The following is a 27,762-nucleotide window of genomic DNA, read 5'->3' on the forward strand; positions in this document are numbered from 1 at the left end:
TCTTCCTCTAGTCCACCTGCAGCTCTTTAGTTTTTCCAACTTTGAGTGGCAGGGGGTTCTGTCCACCTCACCTCTGTATTCAGCTTCCTGGTCACCAGTGATGCAGCCCACAATAGCAGAGTCATCCAGAACTTCTGCAGATGCAGGATTGTGAGTTGTACCTGAAGTCCGAGGTGTAGAGGGTGAACAGAAACTGAGAGAGGACTGTCCCCTGAGGTGGTGTTCTGCAGCCGCACAGTTTAGGACACAGTGCTTGTACTTGTTGAGGGGACAAAGCAGATTTACATGTTGAGGAACAGAATATTTTGTTGGGCCCAAAGTGATGTTGTATCTTTGAGACCAGTTCTCCTGCTTTGAAAAATACTTTTTCACACAGTAAAGATGAGCGGGAAGTATTAAAAAAGGTTATTGCAGTTTGTTGGGTATACGGACAAGAGTGTTTCTGATTCTTCCAATATTCTAAAGGATTCTGTGTTCTTGATCTGTTGTTGTCAAAATGTACTGCTGGATTTCAAGAATGGCGTCTGGAGTTGCATTGATTTCATCCTGCATTCAAAAACCTCCATGTCTTCAGGATTATATGACAGAATTAGAAGGAACCATGTTGTTCACAGCATCACTGGCCTTGGATGAACTTAGAAATCCAGGAGTTTTGTATCTTCTCTGGTCAAGATTAGTTGAAAGTGTCCTGATGCATGCTCAATAATCCAGGTAGAAAAATCTACCAAGGTTAAGTCAGGTCCTCTGGACGGATTCTTCTTGTTGAAACGTTTCGTCTTTTATCCAAAGGACTTCTTCAGTCTGAAACCCTGCAAGAAAACTCATCAAATCTTATAAAGTCTTGTCATAGTGGACCAACCAGTTTGCTGCTGACAGCAAGAACTAGTTGTTCACATTGAAGAGAAATAATAAAACATAATAAAAAGCAAACAAGTTATTTGACAGATCTGTAAAGACTATTAAAAATAATAATAATAAAACTAATCAGTATACAATTTGAGTTGTATTTTGATTTTGCCCTGTGGTTTTTTTTCATCAGTGGTGCAGTTGGTAGAGTGTCCACCTCTCAGAGAAAAGGTTGCCGGATCAAATCTCGACTAGGGGGCCATTCTGGGTGGTTTGCATGTTCTCTCCGTGCATGCGTGGGTTTTCTCCAGGTACTCTAGTTTCCTCCCACAGACCAAAAACATGCATGTTAGACTGACTGGTAACTCTAAATCGTCTCTAGGTGTGAGTGAGAGAGTGAATGTTTGTTTATCTCATTTGTCTTTATGATGGACTAGAGACATGTCCAGGGTGTCCCCCGCCTCTCACACAATGAATGCTGGACATGGGCACCACCAGTGACCCCAACTGCAACCCAAAAAGGAAGAAGCAGGTAAAGATAATGGATGGATGGATGGAAGGATGGTTTTCTTCATGAAGATTTGTTTCTATAATCTAGTTCTGATGAGAATCTGTGATGAAGTTAAGACTCAAAGCAGTCTGCTCCTCACATAAATAATGTTATTAACTTACTTTTTTATATATAAGAATGTTTCTGTTCAGTGCCCTGAAATGACTTCTGTTGTGACTTGACCCTATACAATAAACTGAATTGAATTCTGATGTGTTTTGCTTGTTTTAAGTTAACAGAGAATAAATAATTAAAATTAAATTAAAAAACTTTAACAGTTTCATGTTACTCAATTCTCCAAGTAAATAATATAATTTGATTTTTGAGAAAGATCATTAAGGTAATGACGATATTATCAATTATTTTTTATTATTTTTCTTCCAAAACCCTGCTGATTAATTGTAGCGTGAGCGCGTTCTCGCCAAAAAGTCGTGTCCGCGATCTGGCCACGTGACACAGCGTACCAATAGGAAGGCGTCTTGTAGGCGCGCGCAACTTAATTCAGGAAGTTACATGTTTACACCGCTTTGTGAGAAAATAAATTACTCTCGTTTTGCTTCTATTAAAACTAATTCAGCCGAAAATGTCCGACGGCTCTGACGCAACAAACGTCATGTTGTTCGGACAGGAGGAGAGTTTACATCAGCAGGGTAAGAAAACGAACTTAATGTAACTTACATTTTATTTTGAATCTTAGAAATGGTTAAAAAGATTTAAAGTATACACACAGTGCTTGAACAATAATGCAAAGCCGCCGAATAATATGAACCTTTAACTAGCTTTGATAGTTTTTTTTCTCTGTAAAATCTTTAAATTTAGTTGAATATTTTATCTTTCTGTGTACAACGAACCCACACATACCCAGAATGCATTTCATTTTTTAAAACAAATTTCTTACGATGAGTCTTGACTTTTATATTTTATAATATCCTTTGATAATATTGAGTTTGAAACCAGATACTTGTTTTTGTTCACCATTGTCGTTTCTGTGTGCTCTGGTGTCTGTTAGCAAAATATCTTATGAACCACTGGGCGGAATGAAACTATCAGACACTAATCAACCCCATTCAAGATGGCTGCCACACCCAATCGACCTTAGCTGACACAAAAATTACTTTACCTCATTCCATTTGAGATATTTAGCTAAAGTTTGATCTGGTGGTAGCTGAGAGTCACTCACAACTCAAATCGTGAGGGCACGATTGTTCTGAGATGATGCTTAATGTCCTTTTCAAGGTTTGACCATGAGATGATCTCATCTGAGATGATCTCAGTCTAAAACTTTGGCATGAAAGGTGGCGGGTGATATGTATTCATTCATAGAACGATAGGAAAAAAGTTGTACTGGGTTCTTTTTGTTTTTTGTTACGCTGTTTTTTTGTATATTGTCTTTACATAGTCAAACTCAGGCATTTCAACAGTGAATGTTTGTACTTTTCAAGATGAGTTCAAGTTTTTCTGGACTAGAATTGAACAGGGACTGCTAGTAAACCTTAATGTTCTATTTCGTAGGCTTCGCCCTTTAAGACTGTCGCTGGTGGGTTTATCCCTAGGCGCTCAACGCTGCACTGAAAAAACTTTAGTCCACGCCCACCTGCTGTGTGTGGGGGTCACCCCCGGTCCGTATAAATTACGGTGAGACCGGGTAATCGGCTCCCCATATTTTCTTCAGCCAGCTAGCACTGTCAGAAGAATGAAGAAGGAAAAGTTGTCCTGCTTTGACCGGCACAACCTTTGCTAAGAATGCCTGGGTCTCCGCCATGCCAACATCCTGCCGTCCCGGTGAGCTCTTCCTCCCCAAGGAGAAGCAGACGAACAGCCTTGTTCAAGGTAAGCGCCGAGGAGGGCTTTTCCGTGGCGGGCCGCTACCCGCTGGACAACGTCACAGCCTTTTCTAACGTGTTTGGTCCTCGCAATAATCGAATGATTTCCTCGAAAAAGGCGATGATAGCAGCAGCCCCACTGAATGTTTTTTCTGTGGCGGGCCGCTACTCGCTGGACGACGCCACCGCCTTTTCTAACGTGTTTGGTCCTCGCGGTAATCGAATGGTTTACTTGAAAAAGGCGATGTTAGCAGCAGCTCCGCTGAGTGGTTTTTTTTCTGTGGTGGGACGCTATGCACGGGACGACGCCACCGCCTTCTTTGACGCAGGGTCACGCAGTGAATCAAATGATTCCTCCGAGAAAGACAATGCGGAGCTGCCCCTTCCCTCCTGGAGAGCATAGTGACGGAAGACGCATGGCCAAGCCGATGCTCAGCCATCTCGGATCTTCCTACGTCAGCGACCACACTGCTCCCAGCCGTCGGCGCCCTCCTCTCGGAGCTGCCCGGCCTAATCCAGGAGGATGTTAACACAAGGGACTTTCCGTCCCTCGCATCCCTCCGCCCTAATCGGATGATCTGGCGGCAAGGTTGGCTCCGACCCGACTCGTCGCCCTGACCACATCTGGCCTCGCTGTCCAGCTGTGACGTCACACTGGAACGAGGCTGCAGCTGTGCCAGCAAGCTGAAGACATCCGTCTCCACCTTCACTTCCATCTCCAGAGTGGAGGGTTTTACCGATCTGTGTTTTTCCTTCGGTTCCCCACCCCCGGTGCCAAGACTGGCAGTGATACTTGGGGCAAAAGCTTCCAGGATGGACCAGCAACCTGTCCCTCCAGGGAAGCATGACCAGATGGTGACAAGGTCTCCAACCGAGCTCACCAGTGCTCATTCCAGACGGCCACAGCGAACACCGTCACCCTGCTGGCCTACAGCATCTCTAAGAGGCTGGAGGAAGCAGACCTGCTGGAGGAGACGAGAGCTCTCTCTGTAGCGCTGCTGATGTCATCTTAAACATGTGCCACCTCTGTGATCTGCCTGTCCCGCATCGCCGCCTGGATGACCATGATCCAGAGGACCACTTGGCTCCGCCTCTCGCCATCCTTGTCAGAGAGGCTGCAGAAAGACCTGCTGGAGGGCCCCATCACCCCAGAGGCGCTGTTCGTGGCCAACTTCAGGACCATCCTTGAGAAATCGCAGAGGTCCGAGGAGGTCTCTGAGTCAGCTAAATGATGTTTTTTTTTTAGTAGACCGAGTCCGGTAAAATCCCTCGTTTTTCAGCCAGAGCCCATTTTAATTTCTGCTGTTTTCTGCCCACTTACAGCGCAGCGGGAGTAAACGTGTTTTCTCCACGACAGCTGCAACCTCCACCGAAACGGCGACTCACTCAGAAAGCGCTCATGCCTCCTCTTGGTGCGCGCCGGCTCACTTCGGCTCTATGTAAGACCGCAGCCTGGGCCCAGCACAGAGGCACACATACAGCCCTTTTTTCTGTCAGAGCCCCCATTGGGTTCCCCCGGAGAATCTCTAGAGCGAGTGATGGCAGTAAGGATTTTTAGTCTGGTTGATGTTCATGAGAAACATGATACAACACAAATGCATGCCCGTTCTCCGAGCGCTACTCAGAGTGGCAGCGAGTATGTTCCCTGGACAGATGGACGGACCATCTGATCAGAAGGGGTTACACGCTGCAGTTCGCAGCTCAACCCCCACCGTTCAGAGGGATTATAGAGATGATTCTGTCTTCTCCAGAACAGAGCTCTTCTCTCCAGTCAGAAGTTCAAGAATTTCTGATGAAAAACGTGATTTCCAGAGTTCCCAACAGAGAGGAAAATACGTTTTTTTTCCCTCCCACTACTTCCTGGTTCTGATAAATAAAACGGAGGGATGAGACCCATTCTCAACCTGTTCATATTCAGCAATTCGATCATGGGGAGACAATTCTACATGCTGACAAACAGCTGCTGGAGAACTTCACCAGAACGACTGGTTTTCACCTCCATAGATCTGAAGAGTGCACATATTCACATTTCCATCATTCTGAAACATCCCACGCACGTTCTCGAAATGCGTGAAGACAGCTTTGCAGTCGTTACACAGCAGGAATGAGAAATCTTTTTATCTGGATGATCTGCTCTTATTAGCTCGGTCCAGTTAGAAAGCTGTTGCACAGACCAAAACGCTAGTGTTATACCTGCTAAACCTGGGTTTTCTTTAAACTGGGAAAAACTTCCATTCGTCCGTCCAAGATGATTGTTTATCTGGAAGTGAAGCTAAATTCAACTACAATGAGAGCCATTTATCACAGCTGAGAGCCGAAGCTCTATCAGCTCAGCTCCACCGTGTCAAACCCTGCAGCATAGTGACAGTCTGCCTGTCATTCAACTCCTAGGACGATGTCAGCGGCCCACATCGTGGTTCTGCTGGGCTTACTTCACATGAGACGCCTTAGAGATGGTTCACCAACCTGCGCATAGATCCTGTGCGCCAGAAGAGGTGGATTATTTGTGCCCCACTCTGTGAGAACCGATCTGAATCACTGGGGAAACCCCCTCATTCTGTCAGAGGGAGTTTCTATCAGCAGGCCTACATCACACGTCTCAGTTTTTTTCACAGACGCGTTCCTGTCAAGCTGGGAGGAATGTTTCTGTCCCAAGCAGTGGGAGCACAGTGGTTGGACTACATGTCGCTTTACATAAATGTGCTAGAATGTTTTTCACGGTCTGAAACGTGGTTCAGCATTTTGCCCCTGCTGCGTGATCAGCATTTTCTGATCCACACAGACAACAAGTGACGGCAGTTTACATAAACCGTTAGGGAGGCGTGTGCTCAGCCTAACTCTGACACATTGCAAAACAGCTGTTGTGTTGGGCACACAGAAACCTGCTCTCCATCAGAGCAGTGGACTTTCCCAGTGTTCCTGAACAGGCGAGCGGATATCATGTCGAGGGGCGGTCCCCGCCACAGAGACTGGAGCCTCCATCCCGAGCTGATTCCTCGGTTTTTGGAGCAGGTTTGGACGAGCAGCAGTGGATCTGTCCGCCACACGGGAGAGCGCCCAGTGCCAATTATGGTTCTTACTGAGCCCACAAGACGACCCACCGTTAGGAGTGGACACCTTCATTCACAGCCCATGGCCAAAAATGCTCCTTTATGCGTTTCCTCCAGTCCTGCCGATATCACGGACCCTGGACCGGATCCGGGAGGAAGTACCGTCAGTCATCTTCGTAGCTCCTGAACGCATATGTGCTCCGTGGTTCCTGAATCTGCAGCGACTGATATCGGGTCGGCTGTGGAAACTGCTGTGGGGGGGTGCTCTCCTCCAGGCAGGAAGAGCGATCAGGAGTTACCCAGCAATAGGTCAGCACCTTTGGGTCTGTCCGCTGAACAGATTCGTTTAGAAAAAATGGGGCTCCCACAGGATGTGGTGCGTACGTTCAGGGTGCACGAGCTGCTTCCACCACAACGCTGTACACGTGGACAGTTTTTCAGTGCTGATGCGCAGAGAAAGGTGTAGAGGCCATCTCATGGCCACTAGGTGGCATGCTGTGCTTTCTGTAGCAGCTGATGGACAGAGATCTAGCGTTCAGCACAATTAAAACTTACGCTTCAGCTATTTCTTCCTGTCACGAGGGCTTCAGTGACAGAACAGTTTTTAATCACCTGTTGATGAAGCGTTTCCTGAAAGGTGTACAGAGACACAGACCGGTGTCACGTCCACTAGCTTCACAGTGAGACCTAATGATGGTCCTGCACGCTCTGATCAAAGTGTCTAGATCAGCCCTGCTGTTAGCTCTGACGTTGGCAAAGAGAGCGAGTGTTTGTTTGCTCTCTCTGTTGCTCCCTCATGTCTCAGAATTCAAGCTGACGGCAGTTCAGCTGTACTGCGTTTTAACCGTGCTCTGAAAAGCATCACAAGCTCATTCAGATCGAGATTGATAACCTTGGATGGGGTTTTATCCTCGTCCTCATAATTCTGAGGAGGAAGCAACATCTCACCTCCTTCTGTCCCATTCATGCATTTTTCATGTTACGTGGTGCACACGGCCGCACTGCGCCGTTTTCAGCGTATGTTCGTGCATTACTGGGACAACTCTTCAGGACGTCCTCTATCCACCCAGCGCCTCTCACACTGGTTGTGTGAGGCTATTTCTGAAGTTTACAGTTCATCCGGACTGGATCCTCCACCAGAGGGTTTTCATCCTCCATGGCTCTGCATGGAGGGATGACAGTGGAGGATATTTGTATGGTGGTTGCCTGGTCATCGCCATGTTCAATTATTCATTTTTATCTACGTGATGTTTCTACTTTCTCCATGACCCATTCTGTTCTCAGGGTTCTGACAGAATGATTATTATTTGTTTCATGGAGCTTCACTTTTGAGCTCAGACCTGCCTGCATGCAGTCACAGTGTGAGATATTTATTATCAGTCACAAGTTCATGACTGATGATTTTATTGTTATTAATCGGTTCATCATGAGGAGCTGTTGATCTGCTCTGTTCATCGTTACACTGTTACAATTCGTATCCTAAGTTGTTCTTATTCATAGCAGCAGGTCTGTTATCTCAGCCTCTTTTCCTCACCAGAGACCTTTTCTCTGGTGCGCTCCTGCACATGGAGCACGCAATTACACAGCGCGTATTTACGCACACAGAAGGCTGAGTGATGAAATTTATTTTGTGCAAGCAGGTGCTTCATGTTGTGTCTGAGTGGACCCAGTGAGGCATAGACTACATCCTGCTTCGCCTTTAACCCACCAGCGACAGCCTTAAAGGGCGAAGCCTGTACGAAATAGAACGTTGGTTACGTACTGTAACCCCAGATTCTATGAGTATAGGCGCAGCCCTTTAAGCTCTGGGCCTCACTGGTTCCTAAATGGCTGAAGAAAAAAGCTATTTTGGGAGTCGATTACCCGGTCTCACCGTAATTTTTACGGACCGGAGGTGAGGCCCACACACAGCAGGTGGGTGTGGACTAAATTTTTTTCAGTGCAGCGCTGAGCGCCTAGGGATAACCCCACCAGCGACAGTCTTAAAGGGCTGCGCCTATACTCATAGAATCTGGGGTTACAGTACGTAACCAACGTTTTTGGTGCAAGATATTCAAGTGGTTAGATTTGTTTGTCATGTGCAAAATCAACACAAGGTCAACAATGTAATGACATGCTTAGGACGAGAAGAACTGTCTTGACTCGCCAAAAAATAACCCAACAAGAAATATGAAAGCATGCAGCAAATATACTAAAAACCTACTAAAAATATACTACTAACATACTAAGAAAAACATACTACTAACATACTAAGAAAAACATACTACTAACATACTAAGAAAAACATACTATTAACATACTAAGAAAAACATACAAAACATACTACTAACATACTAAAAACACATTAAAACATACTAACAAACAAACCCTGGACTAATTCCTGCTCTTTGCTTTGCGACGAGGAATTAAAAGACAAAACATGATTAAGCCAAATTTAATCAGGAGTGTCTAGATTTTATAGTAACTGGTTAAAAAAAACATTTTCAAATAAGCAATTAATGACTACCAGCAATACAATTCAATTCAGTTTATTTATATAGCACCAATTGACAACAGAAGTCATCTCAGGGCACTGAACAGAAACATTCACATATAAAATAATAATTTAACATTATTTATCTGAGGAGCAGACGGCTTTGAATTTAACTCCATTGCAGAACATCTCATCTTGAGCAACCATGAAGGCGACAGTGGAAAACTCCATGAAGAAGAAACTTTTAGCAGAACCAGGCTCAGGACAAGCTCCTTCAACCAGCCGGGTTTGAGATGAACAGATACACAATGGCAGGTCAAGAATCACGTTAAGATAGAAATAGTATCAAAAACTATTCAATTTTAATTCATTTAAGGAAACGAGGTCAGTTTGTCTTCTAGTAGTTTAAGCTTAAGGCAACTGAAAGATCTTCCTCCCATTCTGCTTTTGGAAACTCTAGGAACAATAAGCAAGCCTGCAGTCTGAGAGTGAAGTGCTCTGTTAGAAAATATAGAACAATAAGATCTGTAATATAAGATGGAGCTAGGTTGTTGAGAGCTTTGTAGGTTAGAAGTAAGATTTTGAATTCAGATCTGGACTTGACAGGGAGCCAATGGAGAGAAGCTAAAACTGGAGAGATATGATCTCTCCCACTAACTCCAATTAAGACTCTGACAGCAGCATTTTGGATCAACTAAAGACTTTTTAAATAAGTATTTGGATACAAATACAATTACAACATTTCTAAAAATTTCAACAAAAAAAGTATCTACAAAATGTTTGCTTGATGCCATTTTAACACAACAATATGAACTGAAATAAACAACAACTATGATGAAGACATCTGAGCCGTGTGTCTTGTTTTAGATATTCACATGTTTCTGTCGGATCAAGAAATATTTATGAGTTTCTGCATCTGAAAATGAACCATGATCACAGAAAGAATTATTTTTGAGATCTGAAATATTTATTGTGGCGATTCGATTCTTTGTACCATTAACCTTCCTTCCACTGCACAGTTCTTGCCTCCTTCCCTCTGTGTGACATGACCAAGGAAGATTTGACCCAGAACCCACAGTTCTGCAAACTGCTGGCTGCTCTGACTCAACATGTGGACAAAACTGGACTCACTGTCCCTCTGAAAACAGAGCTGGAGAAGGTAGTGTTTTGCTTTAGTGCCACTTCCTTGTACTTATAACACAAGACAAGAACTGAGGTTATCTGTCAGGGCTTGTATAATTGTTGGACTGTTTATGTTGGTCTGGTGTGTGCGTTTATGGGCTGGTTCTGTGAATCTCTGTAGGTAGAGCAGAAGCTACAGAACCAGAAGCGCCAGTGGCTTCGCTCTGAGAGCCTCTACAGAGGACTGCAGGAGATGATCCAGGACCACTGTGTCAGGAAGCACCAAGCCACTGACCCCCCTGATCAGAACACGGTGCCTTTTAACTCATTTACATAGTCCAAATCACACAAAGGATTATCAGTAAATTGTGGAGAATCAAATGTATTTTTGGTAATTAAAGCTGTATCTATATAAACAAGTACAATTTTTTCAACCCGCGTGCTGCTGCTCATTAACAGCTGCATTCAGATCACATTTGATCTGTTTTCTTTCAGTTTTATGAAACGTTGCAGAGGTGTCTGCTGGTGGCTAAGGGTGTCAGACAGTTGGATCCCAGCAGCACCACAAACCAGGACCAGCCTCTTGTACTGGGCCTGACCCCCCAACAGGTGATGGAGCTGATGCCTGCCAAGACGGTAAGTCAAAGGAACTTTTGATGTTTTGCTTCTTCCAGCTTTCTTCTTGTTTTTTTTTCTTTTTTTTAACAGAAGATTAGGTAGAAACTCGGTAGAGTTCACAGTTCTGGTTATCACCTGCAAAAGAAAGGATAATATTGTTTTAACTCATGTCCGTCTGTGCGCCTGTTTGTTGGCTAGGTCTGTTGCGATAACCAATAAATCAATTAATCGCATGATAAATGAAAATTATCAACCTCATTTTCATTTATTGGCTTTATCGTTTCTTTGTGTCTCTTTCTACTGAAGACACTGGATGACAAAAAGCTCAACTCCAGTGCTCTTCACTGACTCCTCCCTTTCTCTTAAAAATCTGTTTTAATGATCCAAAATCACATTTTTGGATCATTTAAAGCAGCTAAGCTGAGAAGGTAAGCTACGAGCTAAGCTAACAGGCCGACCTCGAGTAAAAACCTCCGTCTTGTTAAAGCTCCAAAATTCACTGTTGAAATCTGTGCCTTCGTGTAAAAAGTTGTTTTTCTCTGCAAAAAAGAAGCTGAGAACTTGTTTACTGATTTTTTTTAAATTAAAAGCTTTGTGTGAAAAATGCTATGCTAAAGAGCTCAAACCACACCGAGCAGCTGCCATTTTGAGAACCAAAGAGAGACAGCCCATGTCACATCAAGGGGCCTCCCTCCCATTTTTCTTAAAGCGACACACTGCTCGCTCCCTCACTATCCATCCTTTGGTTCAGTCTTATACTGCCATCCAGTGGTCACAAAAAAGTACTACACTCAAAACAAATTAGCCAACATTTCTTCTTAAATTTGACTATAATTACTAATTATTGTCAAATTTCAAACAATATTATCGCAATAATTTCTGAGACAATTAATCGCCCAGCAGAATTGGTTATTGTGACAGGCCTACTGTTGGCACAACATTGCTTGAACCACCGAATCAGTTTTAAGTGAAGCTTTAAGGAATTAATTATTTTCATATACATAACTGATTCACTTTTGAGCTCACCCCAAGTCCAGATGGCCACCGCAGCTAAATGACAATAGAGAAGTTGCATTTCCTGTGAAAATGCTGCATGCTGAACGATTTCACTGAAATTGTGTTACAAAAGATAAAAGTAGCAAAATGCTAACCCAGTAGATGAGCCAGGTTTACACGAATTCTATTAAAATTTGGTGGGGAAGCAGCTGAATGTAGGGTGGCACGGTGGCTCAGTTGGTAGAGCTGCCGCCTCTCAGTGAGAAGGTATTTGGATCAAATCCCAGCTGGGGGCCTTTCTGGGTGGAGTTTGCATTTAATCATTCAACCTTTATTTATACAGGTTAGTCTCATTGAGCCTCATGGACTCATTTACAAGAGAGACCTGATTTACACAAAGAATGATGACAACAGTAGACGATCATAAAAGGAAGCATATACAGGTCCTTCTCAAAAAATTAGCATATTGTGATAAAGGTCATTATTTTCCATAATGTAATGATAAAAATGAAACTTTCATATATTTCAGATTAATTGCACAGCAACTGAAATATTTCAGGTCTTTAATTGTTTTAATACTGATGATTATGGCATACAGCTCATGAAAACCCAAAATGCCTGTCCCAAAAAATTAGCATATTTCATCCCACCAATGAAAGACAAGAGTTTTTAATACAAAAAACGCCAACCTTCAAATAATCATGTTCAGTTATGCACTCAATACTTGGTCGGGAATCCTTTTGCATGAATGACTGCTTCAATGCGGCGTGGCATGGAGGCAATCAGCCTGTGGCACTGCTGAGGTGTTATGGAGGCCCAGGATGCTTCGATAGCGGCCTTAAGCTCATCCAGAGTGTTGGGTCTTGCGTCTCTCAACTTTCTCTTCACAATATCCCACAGGTTCTCTATGGGGTTCAGGTCAGGAGAGTTGGCAGGCCAATTGAGCACAGTAATACCATGGTCAGTAAACCATTTACCAGTGGTTTTGTCACTGTGAGCAGGTGTCAGGTCGTGCTGAAAAATGAAATCTTCATCTCCATAAAGCTTTTCAGCAGATGGAAGCATGAAGTGCTCCAAAATCTCCTGATAGCTAGCTGCATTGACCCTGCCCTTGATAAAACACAGTGGACCAACACCAGCAGCTGACATGGCACCCCAGACCATCATTGACTGTGGGTGCTTCACACTGGACTTCTGGCATTTTGGCATTTCCTTCTCCCCAGTCTTCCTCCAGACTCTGGCACCTTGATTTCCGAATGACATGCAAAATTTGCTTTCATCTGAAAAAAGTACTTTGGACCACAGAGCAACAGTCCAGTGCTGCTTCTCTGTAGCCCAGGTCAGGCGCTTCTGCCGCTGTTTCTGGTTCAAAAGTGGCTTGACCTGGGGAATGCGGCACCTGTAGCCCATTTCCTGCACACACCTGTGCACGGTGGCTCTGGATGTTTCTACTCCAGACTCAGTCCACTGCTTCCGCAGGTCCCCCAAGGTCTGGAATTGGCCCTTCTCCACAATCCTCCTCAGGGTCCGGTCACCTCTTCTTGTTGTGCAGCGTTTTCTGCCACACTTTTCCCACAGACTTCCCACTGAGGTGCCTTGATACAGCACTCTGGGAACAGCCTATTCCTTCAGCAATTTCTTTCTGTGTCTTACCCTCTTGCTTGAGGGTGTCAATGATGGCCTTCTGGACAGCAGTCAGGTCGGCAGTCTTACCCATGATTGTGGTTTTGAGTAATGAACAAGGCTGGGAGTTTTTAAAAGCCTCAGGAATCTTTTGCAGGTGTTTAGAGTTACGTCGTTGATTCAGATGGTTAGGTTAATAGCTTGTTTAGACAACCTTTTCATGATATGCTAATTTTTTGGGACAGGCATTTTGGGTTTTCATGAGCTGTATGCCATAATCATCAGTATTAAAACAATTAAAGACCTGAAATATTTCAGTTGGTGTGCAATGAATCTGAAATATATGAAAGTTTCATTTTTATCATTACATTATGGAATATAATGACCTTTATCACAATATGATAATTTATTGAGAAAGACCTGTAAATTGAGAAGAATAAATGAAAGGAAAATGGTATTTGATATAGAAATTATTATTTTAATGCTTTTATGTCAATCTAGACTTATATTATACTTATTTAAACACACTTATACAACGTGTTATTCACATATTAGGGATTGTACTTTGTTTAACATGTCACAGAGACAAAGGGGGGAATGATTTATGTTGCCTTTGTTAATATTTGGGACATTCTTTGATGGTTTGCAGAGGGATGGAGGAGTGCGTATTTCCTCTTTAGGAAGTTTAAGGAGTATTGCTAACTTCAAGGTCTTGGCCCGCCTTGAGGTCACCGTGCTCCTTATTTGTAATAAATCACCAGCTCCTCATCCGTTGTTCTGGTAACCATCAAACTTGTTTTGATCTGCTCTCACGCGATCAGGGAAGCCTTTATAAGAAATGTATCAGACAACAGAGAGTTGGAAGTCTCGTGTGGACCAGAGCTCTGGTGCCATCCGCAATTTTGATGTGATTTCTTCTTTACCTGGGTCGAAAACGGCTTCCCGGCCAGTGTCACGGTGAGAAGTTCTTTCATATCATTCTGTGTGTTAAGAGTGTACATGTTTTTTGCTTGGCTGTTCTCTGTGGCAGGATAATAAAGGACACTAATTTATCCTAGCAGTAACAGCTTCTGTCATTTTTTCCATCGTCTGAATATCTGTGCCGACCGTTTCACGAGCCCTTTTGATAAAGAATTTCACAATACAGTATTAAAAACAGAAATAAAAACGGCTAGGTTGTAAGGCGATGTAGAAAACTAAAAACAGGAACATGTCTGCATTAGGGGTTGAACGACTACATAATTTTTAAACTCGACATTAACATAATAAAACTCGAGTAGAGCTCAAGTAGTTGATGACGTCATAGGATCTCTAGATGAAAAAATTAATAAAATATAAAACCGAAAAACCCCCGTCATTTATTATTTACAAAAAAAAAAAAAAAACATTGGGAGCATATATTATGCTCCTACCATTTATCATACTGCAAATAAGTCACAGGAAAACCAAAATTATTAGTTATTATTATTAAACTGCAAAAGTGAAAGAAATAACGTAAATCACATCAAAAACAAAACTAAAAACAACAGGGCGGATGACCACCCTGCACCACCGTCAGCTGTGGGGCACATTAGGTTTAGTTTTAGAGATTGATATCTTTATAAGTTTTTATAAGTTTAGAGATTAATATTTTTTGCTTTTTGTTTGTGAAACAAGTGTCAGAAGGAAGCTGGTTCTGGTTCGGTTGATTGGACCCGGTGTTGCACCATATTTTGTGACCTGCAACAGTGCATGCAACACCGCCCCCTATGGTCACAATATACGGTGGTCACAGAATATGGTATAACACCGGTTCTCAACGAGCTCCAAACAGTCAGGAAGTTGATTCTTTTTTTTTTTTTCATTCATTCAACCTTTATTTAAACAGATAAATCACAATGAGCCTCGAAGACTCATTTACAAGTGAGACCTGTTTGGAGAAACAAAAAACAGTGGTTAACTGGACACATGTAGGAGTTGGAAGCGAAAAAAATTCCTATCAGACTTTTTTTTTCTTGCCTGAGGAAAAAAACCCTCTAATATTAAAAAAACACCTCGCACAAACAAGCACATATTTATATAGACAATATGCAATCGGATACGAGAGCTGTCAACAACGCTTATAGATGCTCTCGAGGTCACTGTAATCAGTCAGTGTCCTTCGGTGAGATCCATAAACATTCTCGAGGTATGTCGAGGAATGGCCAAGAATAACCTCTATGAGAATCCAAGAGTCCTGAAATGATGACAAACATTTTATTCAGCTGGCTCATCTGGTTATCAGTTGGAAATTCCTCATGGAGGGGGTGGTGAGCGTCGGATCACATTTTCTCCAGGCGATTTCAGATAAGGTGGCCTTCAAGGCCAGCCAAGGGAGCCAACTTAGATAAACACACAGTTGTTTTGGGGGACAGGCAGAACTTAATGACATCTATTTGGGTCTGTGTTGGTCAACTCGGTTCCAAAATGTCCAAAATAACATGGCCACACCAATGGAACGTGACGGGGTAAAATCCCCAAGATCTGATCCATTCAGCCCAAAGCATTTGAGTCCGGGTACTCGAGACACGAACCAAGCCATCAAAAAGGCAAGCAGCGTGATTGGTTCCAAATTTGCTGCTGACGACTTCCTTGATTGTAGATAAAACCAGCACCAGCTGAATCCAAAATAGCAGGAACCAGTTATCGAAAATCCAATTAAATATGCGTCCTTAAAATCCACAGATAGCAGCAGAGATAGACACATCATCAAGTCTTCCAGTCGATGAGATATCCAGCTGTGTGCGTGCCAACAGGGCAAATCGGCTCACCTGAAGCCTGCCTTTTCTTCTAATAAATGTTGTAAATTGAGTTGAGGGACCAACTGATCAAAACAAGTCCATAATTATGGGTCGGAAGAAATGCAAGAGAGGCTCAGAAGCAGTTTCACAGACAGACAGAGCAGCAAAGAAAAGCGGAGAGGGAGGGGAGAAGCATCCGATCTCGGCTAGAGCAAGTGGTGAAGTGAATTTTTCGTTTCCTTATGGTAGATGAACCAGAAGATTCATCTTTAGTGAAATATTTCCAGACTATTGATGTATTTCTACCTGTTTGCCAAGACTGGGCCTGCTCCACTCAGTCCATCTGCTGGGAGGAATCCATTTGGTAGCTTCTACTAGTAGCCCGGTGCGGATCATGTGACACAATGACGTCACTGCAAATACTCAACGTGAAATTTAAAAACTCGTTAGATGTCCTAGGAATCGACCTGTCGATTACTCGAGTAGTCTGTTAAAGCCCTAGTCTGCACTGGTTTTTGCCAGGAACTTATTAGATGTTTGAAGCCACTTAGAGAGGTTAAGGTTGAGAGCTTCAGATCTTCTTGCAAGATATTCCAAGAAAGAGGAGCGGAGTAGGAGAAGGCCCTTTTGCCTAGTTCAGTCCTCACTGAGGGAACACTGCAGGTAATAATGTCCTGAGAGCGCACGCTGTAGCTGCACTCACACAGTGACATGTAGGAGGAGATGTATGAAGGCAGCAGACCAAGAAGTGATTTAAAGATGAAAATGTACCAATGAGAGAGTCTGTGTGAAGTTAATGATGTCCAGTTAACCAGTGAATACAGGGTGCAATGTGGGGTATTGTAACCCGCCCCCCCCCCCCCCACACACACACACACACACACTTCACTGTTCTGAGCCCGACTCTTATCCACTGAATTCAGTCCTGCATGTTGTTGTCCAACTCCACTCACATGTGAAACTTCCAGGCGACTCCTCCATGGCCGCTGCCTGTGTTATCTCGGCATTCACCCCCACACCACTCACTCTCTTCTGCTCCAATTACCACTGCCTTCAGGTGCTTCAATTCTTGTTTATCCAACTAAGAACAATCCTTCCATCCATTTTTAAAATGAAAGTAAACTAGACGGTCTTTTCGACATTTCTATCGCCGTTATTTTTGACAAATCAGCACCGTTGTTTTGAAACGTGATGTGAATAATACACATCAAACATTTCTCTTGTTGTATTTTTAAATAAATAATCAAAATTTTATTAATAACACACTGAAACTGTCAAACTGATTTGCAATTTAGGTGTGCTGTTTAATTATATTTTTGAGTTTTTTTTGTTTTTGTTTGTTTTTTTTATAAAAATGCGTGATGACTTTTGACTTTTAGGGGCAGAGAATTGAGTTATCGGGTCCAAGCAAACAGTTGCCAGAATGCACCCTGTCAAAATAAAAGTTCCTGGATCCTGTTCCGGCAGGATCCGGCTCAAATTAAGCCATGCTCTTTGCACACATCTTTGTTTAACATCACAAACAAGGTTTGACCAAAAACACTATAACTGTCATTTCTCAACATGGGATCTTAGCCTAAAACATGAGGGGGGTTATAAATAATCCTTCAAGGAATGCTAGGCCTTTAATTAGTGTTATGGTTTTACTTTATAATCATTTATAATTTATATTTATATACTTTATTATTACTTATAATTATTTATGTCAGTTTATTACTTTCTGTTTTTTTCATTGAAGACTAATATATTATCCAACAACATTTTCTTGTCCGGACCATAACTTCTGATCCGCTCAGGATAATTTATCAAAACTTAATACATATGCACTAGACAGTGTTGTTTATATTTTTCATCACCATAGCTTCAAGGTCAACAGTTATACAAAGTCTTTGCTTGTCCGGGCCATTGCTATAGCTTGTTGTATTGCTGTATAATAGTTTGTAGACAGACAGATACTGTGCCATTTGTGCTACTCTTATCTGTTTGGACTCTACTTTATGCTAGTGTAAAGCAGTTTGTGAAAGGTGTTGTATACTGTAAATAAGCTTTCCTTAGTTCTGTCTCTCTATATGTCTTCATCAGAATGTGCAGAGAATGAAGCCGGTTCTGCTTGGACAGCTGGAGAAACATCTGAAGGAGAAGTGTCTGAGCCTCCTCTCTTACTATCAGCCTGAATGGGGTGGGGATGCTAAAAGCATCTGGTGTTAGCTGTCACATTTTCTTCCTAGTTTGTTGGTTCTGCTCTGACAGCAGTGAACCAAATGTTTCATCTTGTCCTGTAGAGAAGGAGAGCGAGAGTCTGAAGACCAACAAGCTGCTTCATGTTTCAGTGCAGCTGGGTAAAGAGAAGAAGGAAGCTGAAACCCTGAAGGAGACGTGTCGAGAAAACACAGTCCTCCTGCAACGACAGACGCAGCTCTATCTCTCTGTAAGCTCTTAAGTGAATGTTCAGTTAAATCTGTTCTGTGTGCCATTAAAAAAAAAAAAAAAAGACCATTGTGCATTATCTTTAAACTACAATGTAAGTCTGTCCTACTGCAAGTCCTTCAAGTAGAGAAAAGATCAATGCTGTTAATAATGTTTATTGTATATACAAAACTTTAGCTTTTTTAGTCATTCTTTGTAGAGATACTTGTGTTCTGGTGGTTGATTTAATGCTACACAACGTTTATCTAAAAAAGTTAAATCTGGTCCTTTGGACATTCAAAAAAACCCAAAACAAAGCAAAACAACAAAAAATGTAGAAACGTTTCGTCTCTCGTCCGAGAGACTTCTTCAGTCTGAGGTGCTGTTTTCAGCTCAGTCTCTTAAATAGCACCTTCTCAGAGTGGATCAACCAGTTTTGCTGCTGACAACCAAAACCAGCTGATCACATGCTCAAGAAGGACCATCAGCCTAACAATGGATCATTAGCACACTGATGGCTGTGTACTATTTACAGAGGGCTGAGTGATACTAGCAATCACAGCATTGTAAGAGGGGGACAATTGAACACGTAGGCCTCCACCCCTGTTTAACGATGGACGGTTTCTTTTCACAAAGATGGCCTCCTTTACTCCTCTCTCAAACCATCGCTCCTCTCTATCCAGGATGTGCACATCTTCATCCCTGAAAGAGTGACCACTGGCCAGGAGATGAGTGTAGACCGCAGAGTCCTGGCCTGATGATGTTGATCTTCTGTGCTGGGTCATCCTTTTGGCCAGTGGCCGTTTTGTTTCCCCGATGTAAGACTGATCACAGCCCTCCTGACACTGAACAGCATACACAACATTACTCTGTTTGTGCCGGGGGACTGGATCTTTGGGATGAACCAGTCTTTGCCGTAATATATTTTGGGGTTTAAAAGCCACTGGGACGTTATGTTTAGAAAATAAACGTCTCAGTTTCTCTGATACTCCCTCAACATATGGAATGACCACTGGTCTGGGTCTGGGTTCCTCCTTTTCACCTGTTGGCTGACTGGAGTCCTGTTTGGGTTTCTTCTCTGCTTTTAGGAAGGCCCAGTTAGGATATCCACATTGCTCTAGAGCCTGTCTTGTGTGGGATTTCTCCTTCTGCCTGGCTCCTGAGCTAGTGGGGATGCTGTCTGCTCTGTGATACAGAGTCCTGATGACTCCTAACTTGTGCTCCAAAGGGTGATGGGAGTCAAACTGCAAATACTGGTCTGTGTGTGTGGGTTTGCGGTACACCTCAGTTTGCAAATGTCCTCTATCAGAGACTGAGACCTCACAGTCCAAGAAAGCCAACTTGCCATTTTTTTCCATCTTCTCGTGTGAACTTGATGTATTTATCCACAGAGTTGATGTGGTCAGTAAAATGTTGGACTTCCTGAGATTTAATTTTAACCCAGGTGTCGTCAACATACCTGAACCAATGACTTGGTGGTGTCCCTGAAAAGGACGTCAAGGCTCTCTTTTCTACCTCCTCCATGTACAGGTTGGCAACAATAGGAGAAACTGGAGACCCCATAGCACACCCATGTTTCTGCCTATAATATTGCTCCCCATATGTGAAGTAGGTTGACTGTAGGCACAGTTTCAAGAGTTGACACAGTTGTTCTGTGGAAAGCGTGGTCCTGCTGCTCAGAGTGGTGTCTGATTTTAATTTTAAACTGACCACCTCTACTGCATCATCAACAGGAATGCACGTAAAGAGTGATGTGACATCAAAAGAGACCATTGTTTCATCATTCTCCATGATGACATCCCTCACCTTATCCACAAAGTCCATGGTGTTCTGTATGTGGTGTTCTGAGCTGCCAACTAAAGGGATGAGTACAGACACCAGATATTTGGAAACATTGCAAGTGACAGAGTTAATCATGCTAACGATTGGTCTTAAAGGTACACCTTGTTTGTGGATTTTAGGTAAACCATACAGACTAGGTGTGGCCTCCCCTGGGTACAGTCTGTGGTACAGAAAACGGTCAATAGCCTTGTCCTGCTCCAAAATTTTCAGGCAATCTATCAATTTCTTGTAATCACTTCCTGGATCTCTTTTCAGAGGTTCATAAGTGTTTACGTCACTAAGGAGTGTCATAACTTTCTCATGATAGTCTTTCTGGTTCAAAATCACTGTGAACCTTCCTTTGTCTGCTGGGAGAATGATGATGTTTTTGTCCTTGCTAAGAGTGGTGAGTGCGTCCCTCTCCTCTCTACTGATGTTGGAAGTTGGTGGTTTGGCATTGCTGAGGCAGGCTGAAACTTTGATTCTGAGCTGTTCTGCTTCAGCCTCTTTAATTTTGTTGTTGCGGATGGCTGACTCAGTAGCTGTGATCATCTCCACCAGAGGAATTCTACTTGGTGCAACCGCAAAGTTCAGTCCCCTGGCAAGAATCTCTGTCTCTGGCTGGGTGAGCTGTCTGTCAGATAAATTCTTCACCCACTTTTCTGTCTCCCTGGCATGTAATTGACTACTGGAGTGTTATCCTACACTCCAGTAGTCCAGCATACACGACGTTTACTTTGCTCACATGTGAAATGTCCAATTTTTTAAAAGTATTTGCTTGAACAATAAATCAAAGGTCCAGCAACGTCATCCCCACCAAGATAAACCAAACAGGCCCCTGATATGATACTCAATAATTAATTCAGTTCTATTCAGCAGTTCATACTGCAGCAGTTTACAACAAGTCATTCATTCAACCAAGTCATCTCATAGCACTGTACAAAAATTCCATCCATCCATCTATTTTCTTCCGCTTATCTGGGGTCGGGTTGCAGGGGTAGCAGCCTAAGTAGGGAGGCCCAGACTTCCCTCTCCCCAGCCACTTGGTCCAGCTCCTCCGGGATAATCCCGAGGCGTTCCCAGGCCAGCCGAGAAACATAGTCCCTTCAGCGTGTCCTGGGTCTTCCTCTGGGCCTCCTCCCAGTGGGACATGTCCGGAACACCTCACCAGGGAGGCGTCAAGGAGGCATCCTAAACAGATGCCCGAGCCATCTCAAATGGCTCCTCGACGTGGAGAAGCAGCGGCTCTACTGAGTCTCTCCCGGATGATCGAGCTTCTCACCTTATCTCTAAGGGAGAGCCCAGACACCCTGGGGAGAAAACTCATTTTGGCCGCTTGTATCCGAGATCTCATTCTTTTGGTCACAACCCAAAGCTCATGACCATAGATGAGGGTAGAAACGTAGATCGATCGGTAAATTGAGAGCTTTGCCTTTTGACTCAGCTCTCTCTTCTCCACGACAGACCTGCACAGCGCCCACATCACTGCAGACGCTGCACCTATCCGCCTATTGATCTCAGGCTCCATTTTTCCCTCATTCGTGAACAAGACCCCAAGATACTTGAACTCCTCCACTTGGGGCAGGACCTCCTCCCTGACCCAGAGAGGGCACTCTACCCTTTTCCGGCTCAAGAACATGGCCTCGGATTTGGAGGAACTGATCCTCATCCAGTCCGCGTCGCACTCTGCTGCGAACCGCTCCAGCGAAAGCTGTAGATCACGATCTGATGAAGCTAATAGGACCACATCATCTGCAAAAAGCAGACGCAATCCTAAGGCCACCAAAACGGATCCCCTCAACACCTTGGCTGCACCTAGAAATTCTGTCCATAAAAGTTATGAACAGAATCGGTGACGAAGGGCAACCTTGGCGGCGTCCAACTCTAACCGGGAACAAGCCCGACTTACTGCCGGCAATGCGGACCAGGCTCTGACACCGGTCATACAGGGACCTAACAGCCCGTATCAAAGGGCCCGGTACCCCATCCTCCCAGAGTACCCCCCACAGGGTTCCCCGAGGGACGCAGTCGAACATCTTCTCCAGGACTACAAAGCGCATGTAGACCGGTTGGGCAAACTCCCACGCACCCTCCAGGACCCTGCTGAGAGTGTAGAGCTAGTCCAGTGTTCCACGACCAGGATGAAAACCGCACTGCTCCTCCTGAATCCGAGGTTCGACTATCCGACGAATCCTCCTCTCCAGAACCCCCGAATAGACCTTACAAGGGAGTGTGATCCCCCTTTAGTTGGAACACACTCTACGGTCCCCCTTTTTGAATAGAGGGACCACCAACCCGGTCTTCCAATCCAGGGGAACTTCCCCCGATGTCCATGCAATATTGCAGAGTCGCGTAAGCCAACACAACCCTACAACATCCAGAGCCTTAAGGAACTCCGGGCGAATCTCATCCATCCCTGGGGCCCTGCCACTGAGGAGCTTTTTAACCACCTCGGTGACCTCAGCACCAGAGATTGGAGGGCCCGACCCAGAGTCCCCAGGCTCCGCTTCCTCAGTGGAAGACATGCCGGTGGGATTGAGGAGGTCTTCAAAGTATTCTGCCCACCGACCCATGACATCCCGAGTTGAGGTCAGCAGCGCACCACTCCCACTATAAACAGTGTTGGTGGCGTACCGCTTTCCCCCCCGAGACGCCGGATGGTGGACCAGAATCACCTCGAAGCCGTACGGAAGTCATTCTCCATGGCCTCTCCAAACTCCTCCTATGCCCGAGTTTTTGCCTCAGCAACCACCCGAGCTGCATGTCGCTTATTCCTAAGATGCTCAGGTCCGTGCAGCACAACCTCTGTCTTGTCTGAGTTTAAAAACAGAAAATTAAGGGTCATCCAGATTTTTATGTCTTTAAGACATGCTTGTAACTTAAGTAACTGATTGGATTCATTGGGTTCCATGGACAAATATAACTGAGTATCAATGAAAATGCTTCAAACAGCTTTATGAAATGGAAGCATAAATAATAAAGAGAAAAAAGGTTAAATCGTGTCATCTGGCCCAATTTTTTTAAGTGAGAAACGTTTCGTCCCCCATCCAGAAGACTTCCTCAGTCTATGGCCTGCCAACTAGATCTATCCCATTGTAGCCTTCACTGCTGTGTTTCAAGCCAACCTCCTGTTAGAATTTCAAAAAAAGACTTTTAACACATGCAAAGCACCCTGTATATATCCCTGTATAACCAAATTAGGAGATGTGTTCACGTTCTTGGCAAAAAGTCAAGCTCGTTCACGATTTAACCTTTGTTGTTATCTACCTGGATGATTGAACGTACAACCCTTTTTTTAAATATACATATAATAAAGAGTATCTGTCCAAGCACTGAACCCTGAGGAACTCCATGACTACCTCTGGTGTGTGAAGAAGGTTCATTATTAATATGAACTAACCAGATTGTATCAGATAAATATAAAAAGCCTGCTCTCACTGTCGGCCTGTGTGGGGTACACTCAAGATTATGAGGGTTTGTGTGAAAATGTGATTGGTTTAGGTCATATTTATGTAGAAATGGGGAAATGATCATTGTATATGAATGTGTATGCTATACCTACGAATGTGTCCCAATAATAATTTTATGTCTTATTTTTCTAATCAGGAGCTGATTAAGTGCATTCATCTTCTTCAGTCTGTCATCTTGGACCACAAGCTGAAGGTCCAAACAGATCTGGACAGGAAGAAATTGGATTACTTTGAAGGCAAATGTGAATTAGTCTTACAGAAGATAAAGTAAGGCATGCTCGTTGCTTTTATGAAAAAACTAAATGTTTGATAAAGTGTTAGTTAAAAGCTTGAAAATGTTGGAGCTAAAATGCTGGACTGTTTTTAATTTTGATGAGAAAAAGTTTAGTTTTAAAATATAATTGGGTAAACAGAAAGTGCTTCATCAGAAGGCACATACAGGAAACAAAACAAAGTATACACTGATTATTAGCCATAACATTATGACCTCTGTTAGTTTCTAATGTTTGAGTGTATTGTTACAATTGCAAATCATGGGAGTTTACCTCTCCAGTCTATGTGAGTTTTGTGGATCTGGAGCTTATGACTGTGGGTGCTGGGAGAGTAAGGGGTCCCTGGGTTTCTTTGAAGAGCTATCAATTCAGGAGCTGTGTCCACATTCTTGACACAAAGTCTAGCTTGTTTGCGTTGTAGGTGTCCATTGCCTCCGATCCTGCTTGTGGTGTCCATGGATAGGATCTCAAGGCGCAGTTATGGAGAGAAGGGTGCCTGGTTTGGGACAGTTAGGGTCTCTGCTTTATGTAGATCTGTTGGCATCTTTGGCCATGATGTTCAGCATGCACCAGGATGGTTTGCAGCTGAGTGTGACGCAGTTGGGAGTCAGTTCCTCTGAGTTTGAGGCCATGGTTGTCAACTGGAAACAGGTGGAATGTCCCCTCCAGGTGAGGGAGGAGTCTTTGCTTCAGGTGGAGGAGTTTAAGTATCTGGGCAACTTATTCACGAGCGATGGTAGGATGGAGCGGGAGATGGATTGAGGCCTCATCTTAAGTCATGAGGGCATTTCTTCAGCCAGTCATAGTGAAGTAGAGCTGAGTTGAAAGGAAAAGCTCTGGATTTACTGGTCTGACTATGTTCCACCCCTGGTCATGAGGTTTGGACCATGACTGAAAGAACAAGATCTCTGATCTAAGCAGCTGAAATGGGCTTCTTTCTTTCGAAGGCTCAGCCTTAGAGACAGGGTGAGGAGCTCTGTCATCCAGGGGAAGCTCGAAGTAGATGCTACTGATGGATGCTATGAAATATGCTGCTATTTCACATCAAAAGCCAGTTAAGGTGGTTCAGGCACCTGATTAGTAGGATGACTCCCTTTAGAGGTTTTCTAGGCATGTCCCCCTGGTAGGATGCCCCAGGGCAGACCCAGAAATCACTGTAAGGATTGTTAATCTTCCCTGGCATGGGAACGCCTAGCCGTTCCCCAGGAGGAGCTGGAGAGTGTCGTTGGAGAGAGGAATGTCTGTGTCTCTCCTGGACCTGTTGCCTCCGTGACTCGAATACAGATAAACGGTAGAAGATGGAGATGGAGTTTCATTGGCAGTAGGTGGGATGTCACTGGCAGGAAGTGAAAGTTATGTCCTTGAACTGAATGTTGGAGACTAAAAGAGAGCAATTAAAGACCTGGCATTCCTTGAAGGAGTGCATTTCACCTGATCCCTTTCATGCCAGGTTTTAGACAATAATCATTTTTTGTTGATAAATGTTGTTGGCATTATAGCTGTTTTGGTCAAAGACTGGAAAGTACATTTTGTGCTTTCTATTAGCACTCAGAGGGTGTCTGGGCTCTCCCTTAGAGATAGGGTGAGAAGCTCAATCATCCAGGAGGGACTCAGAGTAGAGCCGCTGCTTCTCCACATTGAGAGGAGCCAGTTGAGGTGTCTTGGGCATCTGTTTAGGATGCCTCCTGGACGCCTCCCTGGTGAGGTGTTCCGGACACGTCCCACTGGGAGGAGACCCAGAGGAAGACCCAGGACACGCTGGAGGGACTATGTTTCTCGGCTGGCCTGGGAATGCCTCGGGATTCCCCCCGGAGGAGCTGGACCAAGTGGCTGGGGAGAGGGAAGTCTGGGCCTCCCTACTTAGGCTGCTACCCCCGCAACCCGACCCCAGATAAGCGGAAGAAAATGGATGGATGGATGGATATTAGCACTCGGAGTATGTGTTGTGAAAGACTCTCAGCTATTACTTGGGGGGCACTTGTGGCTGAGTGGTTAGAGCAGTCGTCCTCCAATGTAAGAGTTGGAGGTTCAATTCCACCAGCAGTCGCATGCCGAAGTGTCCCTGGGCAAGACACTGAACCCCTCATTGCCTTGGATGTGTGTCCTATTGATGTATGAATGTGATAAAGCTCTGATTATTCTTTTTATAGATATACACTGTAGTAGAGTGCTGTATGAATGAGTAAATGGGTGAATGGGTGCTCCGCATCATGAAGGACTCCACTCATCCTGCACACAGTCTGTTCCAGCCCTTTCCCTCAAGCAGGTGGCTGAGTTAGACCACCAGGCTCAGAAACAGTTTCTTCCCTGCAGCAGTCAGATTGCTGAACTTGAGCTGCACTTAATTTAGCTTCATCTTACAATTTTTCTTTTGTATTTATTTATTTGTTAATTGTTAGGCTTCTTGATCTGGGACCTGAGTCCGAATTTCGTACCGTAAAACATGCAAATGTGAGCTGGTATGACAATACAAATCCTTGAATCCTTAAATGAGGACACCGATTGTTATGTAAAGTGCTCTGAGAATCTTGATGAGATAGAAAAGCTCTATATGAGTACAGTCCATTTACTATTTACTACCACCACAGCATTTTAAAAATGATTTACAAGTTCTGCTGGCTGTAGTTGCCATTTTGAATCAGGTTGGCTCCAAAGTTAATCAGTTGTAGATGGACATGCATTAATTAATTTGTGAGAGTTTAATAAGAATTATCCAGTGGTTCATAAGATATTAGAACATACAGACTTTTGTTGGGGGTAAATAATGATTCAAGAATGATTGGAGGATCACAAACACAAATTTAAGGAGTTGCTTTGTTGTGTAAATCCTTCTCCTTGTTTGTGTGACCCGTTGGACAAACATGTCAGAGCCATGGAGGCCCCTCCTCACAGCTGTCTGGTATTTCAAGGTCTCATCCCACCGCAGTCCTTCAGAGACCTCAGAGTCTGTGCCTCAAGTGGTTAGGGGCTGTTTGGGTTAGGGATGCATGATATTATCGGCATGGTATCGTATCGATCGATATTAGCGATAAAGTTAAATATCGGACATCGGCCGTTCCATCAAAATTACTCATCGATATAAAAGGTGGTGTTTTTGTATGACAACCCAGTGAAAAGGATCCTGCAGTGCCAGCACTACGTTATGACATCATGCACGCCATTGAGTTTAGATTTGTGAAAATTTACAAATTTGCACTGTTCGAGTGTTGTCATTGAGTTAGTGAGAGTAAACGTCATGAATAAATTCGACATGAAACATAATCCAAGTTGAAGTGTTGCATCATTTTCAACCCCCTTTTTGGCATCTGCATTTGGCAGCAGGCCAAACTGACAAAGACTATACAGAATAATGTAGTATTTGAACTCCATAGCAGAGAAAGCTATGTAGTCTCTGTAAGTAGGTCTGGGGGGAAAAATGTCTGTGTTGGTATCTGTTATCAGCCAATAAGTTTTAACATATCGGATATCAGCCAAAAATCCAATATTGTGCATCCCTAGTTTGGGTGGTTGGAGGGAGTAATGTTACGGCTGTATTTAATAAAAGGGGAGTGACCTGAATGTCCCTGTGTTTCTTATTTTTTCTTCAAAGAACTGAGATGGTGAAACTTCAGCTGGACACGTACACCACTGACACAATTTCTGCTCACAGAAAAATAAGGCAAGATTTGGTGCCGTTACTACTGTCCAGCCCTGATAGATTATTTCAAAGACCACATCGTAACCCGATGTGTTCATCCGTGTTGCAGGGAGAAGTTGGAGTTGGAGCTGAAGTCCAGTAAAGAGGAACAGCAGGCTGCCGAGGTGAAACTATCGTCCTTTAAGATTCTGGGCGGAGAGTTTGAGGTTCTGGCCAACGAGTACTGTAGGTTACGGCAGGAGATCGACATCAGGAAGTGGGCTTTGAAGGAACTGAGCCACTACAAGAAGAAGTAA

At 43.8% G+C, this 27,762-nt stretch overlaps 1 protein-coding gene across 1 annotated transcript; it reads left to right on the plus strand.

The window, feature by feature from the left end:
* Positions 1-1,979: 1,979 nt before the first annotated feature.
* haus4 (HAUS augmin-like complex, subunit 4) lies at positions 1,980-27,762 on the plus strand. Its single transcript, XM_037682357.1, has 9 exons — positions 1,980-2,046; positions 9,762-9,901; positions 10,046-10,177; positions 10,360-10,500; positions 17,943-18,039; positions 18,143-18,288; positions 23,694-23,824; positions 27,419-27,487; positions 27,576-27,762. The coding sequence occupies exons 1-9, from the start codon at positions 1,980-1,982 to the stop codon at positions 27,760-27,762; spliced, it is 1,110 nt and encodes a 369-aa protein (XP_037538285.1).

This window comes from Nematolebias whitei, chromosome 1 (genome assembly GCF_014905685.2).
Source record: "Nematolebias whitei isolate Nwh7 chromosome 1, NemWhi1, whole genome shotgun sequence".
In the NCBI taxonomy this organism is placed as follows: Eukaryota; Metazoa; Chordata; class Actinopteri; order Cyprinodontiformes; family Rivulidae; genus Nematolebias; species Nematolebias whitei.